The sequence below is a fragment of the Oncorhynchus clarkii genome, chromosome 31 (assembly GCF_045791955.1).
Source record: "Oncorhynchus clarkii lewisi isolate Uvic-CL-2024 chromosome 31, UVic_Ocla_1.0, whole genome shotgun sequence".
Taxonomy (NCBI): domain Eukaryota; kingdom Metazoa; phylum Chordata; class Actinopteri; order Salmoniformes; family Salmonidae; genus Oncorhynchus; species Oncorhynchus clarkii.
The window spans coordinates 12080867-12087879 of NC_092177.1; the positions used below are offsets into that span (position 1 = coordinate 12080867).

General features: G+C 45.9%; 1 protein-coding gene across 1 annotated transcript in view; it reads right to left on the reverse strand.

Moving 5' to 3' along the window:
• The window catches only part of LOC139390575 (cohesin subunit SA-2-like), an 86020-nt gene extending 79272 nt beyond the window's left edge, over positions 1-6748 (reverse strand). Inside the window, exons 1-3 of the mRNA XM_071137781.1 lie at positions 6593-6748; positions 4334-4451; positions 3771-3849 (exon numbers count right to left, since the gene is read on the reverse strand). Of these exons, the coding sequence (XP_070993882.1) occupies positions 3771-3849; positions 4334-4377 (123 nt within the window). The 5' untranslated portion in view covers positions 4378-4451; positions 6593-6748. The remainder of the gene's footprint in view (positions 1-3770; positions 3850-4333; positions 4452-6592) is intronic.
• Positions 6749-7013: the final 265 nt, after the last annotated feature.

The following is a 7013-nucleotide window of genomic DNA, read 5'->3' on the forward strand; positions in this document are numbered from 1 at the left end:
AGAGCGCGAGGAAGAGGTTGTAATACTGCTGTAGAGCGTGGGGAAGAGGTTGTAATACTGTGCTGTAGAGCGTGGGGAAGAGGTTATAATACTGTGCTGTAGAGCGTGGGGAAGAGGTGGTAATACTGTGTTGTAGAGCGTGGGGAAGAGGTTGTAATACTGTGTTGTAGAGCGTGGGGAAGAGGTTGTAATACTGCTGTAGAGCGTGGGGAAGAGGTTGTAATACTGTGTTGTAGAGCGTGGGGAAGAGGTTGTAATACTGCTGTAGAGCGTGGGGAAGAGGTTGTAATACTGTGCTGTAGAGCGTGGGGAAGAGGTTGTAATACTGTGCTGTAGAGCGTGGGGAAGAGGTTGTAATACTGTGCTGTAGAGCGTGGGGAAGAGGTGGTAATACTGTGCTGTAGAGCGTGGGGAAGAGGTGGTAATACTGTGTTGTAGAGCGTGGGGAAGAGGTTGTAATACTGCTGTAGAGCGTGGGGAAGAGGTTGTAATACTGTGTTGTAGAGCGTGGGGAAGAGGTTGTAATACTGCTGTAGAGCGTGGGGAAGAGGTTGTAATACTGTGTTGTAGAGCGTGGGGAAGAGGTGGTAATACTATGCTGTTGAGCGTGGGGAAGAGGTTGTAATACTGTGCTGTAGAGCGTGGGGAAGAGGTTGTAATACTGTGTTGTAGAGCGTGGGGAAGAGGTTGTAATACTGTGTTGTAGAGCGTGGGGAAGAGGTTGTAATACTGTTGTAGAGCGTGGGGAAGAGGTTGTAATACTGTGTTGTAGAGCGTGGGGAAGAGGTTGTAATACTATGCTGTAGAGCGCGGGGAAGAGGTTGTAATACTGTGCTGTAGAGCGCGGGGAAGAGGTTGTAATACTATGCTGTAGAGCGTGGGGAAGAGGTTGTAATACTATGCTGTAGAGCGTGGGGAAGAGGTTGTAATACTGTGTTGTAGAGCGTGGGGAAGAGGCTGTAATACTGTGTTGTAAAGCGTGGGGAAGAGGTTGTAATACTGTGTTGTAGAGCGTGGGGAAGAGGTTGTAATACTGCTGTAGAGCGTGGGGAAGAGGTGGTAATACTGTGTTGTAGAGCGTGGGGAAGAGGTTGTAATACTGTGCTGTAGAGCGCCGGGAAGAGGTTGTAATACTGTGTTGTAGAGCGTGGGGAAGAGGTTGTAATACTGTGCTGTAGAGCGCCGGGAAGAGGTTGTAATACTGTGTTGTAGAGCGCGGGGAAGAGGTTGTAATACTGTGTTGTAGAGCGTGGGGAAGAGGTTGTAATACTGTGTTGTAGAGCGTGGGGAAGAGGTTGTAATACTGCTGTAGAGCGTGGGGAAGAGGTTGTAATACTATGCTGTAGAGCGTGGGGAAGAGGTTGTAATACTGTGCTGTAGAGCGTGGGGAAGAGGTTGTAATACTATGCTGTAGAGCGTGGGGAAGAGGTTGTAATACTATGCTGTAAAGCGTGGGGAAGAGGTTGTAATACTGTTGTAGAGCGTGGGGAAGAGGTTATAATACTGATGTAGAGCGTGGGGAAGAGGTTGTAATACTGCTGTAGAGCGTGGGGAAGAGGTTGTAATACTGCTGTAGAGCGTGGGGAAGAGGTTGTAATACTGTGCTGTAGAGCGTGGGGAAGAGGTTGTAATACTATGCTGTAGAGCGTGGGGAAGAGGTTGTAATACTGTGTTGTAGAGCGTGGGGAAGAGGTTGTAATACTGTGTTGTAGAGCGTGGGGAAGAGGTTGTAATACTATGCTGTAAAGCGTGGGGAAGAGGTTGTAATACTGTTGTAGAGCGTGGGGAAGAGGTGGTAATACTGTGTTGTAGAGCGTGGGGAAGAGGTTGTAATACTGTTGTAGAGCGTGGGGAAGAGGTTGTAATACTATGTTGTAGAGCGTGGGGAAGAGGTTGTAATACTGTGTTGTAGAGCGTGGGGAAGAGGTTGTAATACTGTGTTGTAGAGCGTGGGGAAGAGGTTGTAATACTGTGTTGTAGAGCGTGGGGAAGAGGTTGTAATACTGTGTTGTAGAGCGTGGGGAAGAGGTTGTAATACTACTGTAGAGCGTGGGGAAGAGGTTGTAATACTATGCTGTAGAGCGTGGGGAAGAGGTTGTAATACTGTGTTGTAGAGCGTGGGGAAGAGGTTGTAATACTGTGTTGTAGAGCGTGGGGAAGAGGTTGTAATACTATGTTGTAGAGCGTGGGGAAGAGGTTGTAATACTATGCTGTAGAGCGTGGGGAAGAGGTTGTAATACTGTTGTAGAGCGTGGGGAAGAGGTTGTAATACTGTGTTGTAGAGCGTGGGGAAGAGGTTGTAATACTGTGTTGTAGAGCATGGGGAAGAGGTTGTAATACTGTGCTGTAGAGCGTGGGGAAGAGGTTGTAATACTGTGCTGTAGAGCGTGGGGAAGAGGTTGTAATACTATGCTGTAGAGCGTGGGGAAGAGGTTGTAATACTGTGTTGTAGAGCGTGGGGAAGAGGTTGTAATACTGTGTTGTAGAGCGTGGGGAAGAGGTTGTAATACTGTGTTGTAGAGCGTGGGGAAGAGGTTGTAATACTGTGCTGTAGAGCGTGGGGAAGAGGTTGTAATACTGCTGTAGAGCGTGGGGAAGAGGTTGTAATACTGTGTTGTAGAGCGTGGGGAAGAGGTGGTAATACTGCTGTAGAGCGTGGGGAAGAGGTTGTAATACTGTGTTGTAGAGCGTGGGGAAGAGGTTGTAATACTGTGTTGTAGAGCGTGGGGAAGAGGTTGTAATACTGCTGTAGAGCGTGGGGAAGAGGTTGTAATACTGTGTTGTAGAGCGTGGGGAAGAGGTGGTAATACTATGCTGTAGAGCGTGGGGAAGAGGTGGTAATACTGTGTTGTAGAGCGTGGGGAAGAGGTGGTAATACTGTGTTGTAGAGCGTGGGGAAGAGGTTGTAATACTGTGTTGTAGAGCGTGGGGAAGAGGTTGTAATAATGTTGTAGAGCGTGGGGAAGAGGTGGTAATACTATGCTGTAGAGCGTGGGGAAGAGGTTGTAATACTATGCTGTAGAGCGTGGGGAAGAGGTTGTAATACTGCTGTAGAGCGTGGGGAAGAGGTTGTAATACTGTGTTGTAGAGCGTGGGGAAGAGGTGGTAATACTATGCTGTAGAGCGTGGGGAAGAGGTGGTAATACTGTGTTGTAGAGCGTGGGGAAGAGGTGGTAATACTGTGTTGTAGAGCGTGGGGAAGAGGTTGTAATACTGTGTTGTAGAGCGTGGGGAAGAGGTTGTAATAATGTTGTAGAGCGTGGGGAAGAGGTTGTAATACTGTGTTGTAGAGCGTGGGGAAGAGGTGGTAATACTGCTGTAGAGCGTGGGGAAGAGGTTGTAATACTGTGTTGTAGAGCGTGGGGAAGAGGTTGTAATACTGTGTTGTAGAGCGTGGGGAAGAGGTTGTAATACTGCTGTAGAGCGTGGGGAAGAGGTTGTAATACTGTGTTGTAGAGCGTGGGGAAGAGGTGGTAATACTATGCTGTAGAGCGTGGGGAAGAGGTGGTAATACTGTGTTGTAGAGCGTGGGGAAGAGGTGGTAATACTGTGTTGTAGAGCGTGGGGAAGAGGTTGTAATACTGTGTTGTAGAGCGTGGGGAAGAGGTTGTAATAATGTTGTAGAGCGTGGGGAAGAGGTGGTAATACTATGCTGTAGAGCGTGGGGAAGAGGTGGTAATACTGCAGTAGAGCGTGGGGAAGAGGTGGTAATACTATGCTGTAGAGCTTGTAATATGTTGTGGTGTGTATAACTTGGGTAAGAGTCGTACCTTTCCTTTAGTTGGGTTGATACTGACATCAGGAGCCTCAGAGAAGTCTGTGTCTGAGGAGAAACGGGTGTCCGTATCCCTGGCAAAAACACACACACACACATATATTAGAAACAGTCTGCTGCATGCTAGTTGACACACACACACATATATTAGAAACAGTCTGCTGCATGCTGGTTGACACACACACATATATTAGAAACAGTCTGCTGCATGCTAGTTGACACACACACATATATTAGAAACAGTCTGCTGCATGCTGGTTGACACACACACACATATATTAGAAACAGTCTGCTGCATGCTGGTTGACACACACACACATATATATTAGAAACAGTCTGCTGCATGCCGGTTGACACACACACACACATATATTAGAAACAGTCTGCTGCATGCTGGTTGACACACACACATATATTAGAAACAGTCTGCTGCATGCTGGTTGACACACACACATATATTAGAAACAGTCTGCTGCATGCTGGTTGACACACACACATATATTAGAAACAGTCTGCTGCATGCTGGTTGACACACACACAATGAAAGTAGCCACTTACTGAGGATAGTGGAACTCCGACGGTAACTCTGGTGCCGCTATCATTTCTCTAACATGTCTGATCCAACTGAAATAAGAACAGACCTCAGATCCTCAGTGTCCACAAGGTAGCGTAGGACCTGGAGGAGAAAACAGAAGAGAATGCATGGGTTTTGGGCTCACATTCAGAGAAGACAGGAGAGAGAGAGGAGTTATATGATAACCTGCAGATCAACTTCTACAAAATACACATTGCATCCTCTTGAACAGGCCTCAATATCTGCCAGTGGCTCATCACGGAGAAAAAAATAAACAAAAATATTGCTTTCACATGGTAACAGGGGGCGGGCTCTATCCCCTCTGTCACGCTCAGCTTTGAGCTCATACACTCGCTCTTTGGTTTCCAGGAAACGTCACCCAGGGCTGGACATAGGAACTTCCCCCCCATGACCATATAAAGGAGTGTCAGATCCACCCTCCACTAGATACACCAGTAGACATATAAAAGGCAAATAGCAGAGAGCAGCAAGAGTGGTATACTCAACCATCATTAACAAAATTATTATATTAAAGATCAAATATTATCTTTTTATTTTATTTTTACGGATCAACAATATTGTCAATACTAGTATGTCATTAGGACAGGTGTGTTGAACTACAGGAGGCCAAAGTGAGCCTAGGAGCGACCCTATCCTGGGTGTGTCTTATTGACAGTCGGGGAATACTGTACTATGAAGGATTACAATAGAAGTGTGTCAATCAGAAAATGAATTGTAACGACCAACGAGAAATAAATTGCACTTGACAGTACAACAAAACTGCTCGTGCCTGTACATACAACCAGTTTGAGCTTTTTTTGTGCCGGATTGCAGGCTGATTAAAGTTTTGCGGGGGAGAAGTGGGGCATCTACCCTCACTAACCAGTGAGAAGAATGGAATGAAAAGTAGGTGGATTCAGACTAAACTTTAAAACGCTAATGTATATAGCTAAGTACCTGAGACAATATCCCATGGGCTCGAATGTGAACGCGTGAATTCCAATACACATTCGACTTATTTCATTGAATTTAAAAGCCATCCTTGCAGGCAAAATTCATACATAATACATACAGCTACAACTGTACTGCAACGCAATAAAATAGCATTAGCAAGCAACATCCTGTGCATCTTATTGCATAAGCGGAGACACTCGTGAGACAGTACACTGGCTGGCTGGTTGACAGACGCGAAGCCTTGATGATGGGGACTGAAAAAGTGGCGCCAAACCCGGGTCCCTGAGCAACACAAAGCGCGTAAATAACTACATTATTGATAGCTGCCAACGTCGAAATAACCATTCTTGGGCTTGTTCGGTGACGGTCACTGTCATGATCAGACAGCGGTATCCCGGCGAGGGATTGCCCAGACTGGCTTGCTGTAGAAGCTAGCTAAACACCGGCTGTCATCAGAAAGTTACCCTTAACGTTAAGTACATTAAAATAACAACTTGCCTTCCGTGGATAACATTCCACCAAGAGTTTAAATTGTATAATTCAAGTAACGTTTTTCTGTAAGCTAAGCAGCTACAGTACATACAAGGCAAAAAACACTCTTGAAATTATCTCCACCTGAACTGGGTAGCTAACTGACGTTAGCATAGCATAGCTGCCATTCTCCATCTTGTTAAGTTAGCTAGCTAGTTTCCTGGCTAGTTAGCCAACTAGCCATGTTAGCGCCCCGTCCTAGACCGCTGGCTGCAATCGAACGGAGTTCGGATAGCCAGCCATCTTCTCAATAAAACAGTGGATATTTAGCTAGTTAGCTAATACCATGTGTCCCTCAAAGTTCGTGTAAAGAGCTAAATTAGCTTGTTTAATGCAACCCACTTGTTGTGGAACAACAATACAACCATATAGTTACATAAAAACACCTGGTCCTTACGTCCTCCATCTTGCCTCGGGAGTTTCGATACTGTAACGTTACCTACTAGCTAACGTTAACTCCCAAGTGTAAAAAAAACAACATTTAAATGGACGTAAACAAACACTTTATTGCATATTAGCCTAGCTAACTAGCTATCTACGTTTCAATGAAGTAAGTCTACTTTTCGGTATGCATAACACAGATTCACGATAAACTAGACAACAAAAAAAAAAGTAGCCTACAGCGGCTAGCTTACGACTTTCCATGGCTAGCAGTCCCTGTACTTCTAGCCTGTTAGCTAGCATGAGAAGCTAGCTACCAACAAAATTGCTACAAACCAACTAACTTCGAGATTCCACTCCGCCATTTTATAACTTACCCCGTTATTCAATTTATTTCCAAACGAGTCACTGCTTTGTTGAGTCGCTATCTGTTCCTGTTTTGATATAACCACGATTTCCGCAAATGAGTTTGAAACTGGCGGTCAGAGGCGGTTTTGGACGCTCTCTCAGTTTCACCCCGCCACTTGCTCCGTAGTAGGGTTTGTTGTTTCGACAACGAGGGGGGAGGGAAAACTCCTGGTGTACAGCTGCCCTCTAGCGGTCAGAGGAAATACGTCCGTAGCCCCGTGACGATGGGGGATCTGACACCTAGCGGTTATTTACAAGGTGTGCAGCTGCCAGCGACCAGCAAGTACGTGACAGATGGGGGTGGGGATGGCCCTACCACAGAGTTTCTGAACACAGAGGCGCAACATCAAATCAAATCAAATTGCATTAGTCACATACATGGTTAGCAGA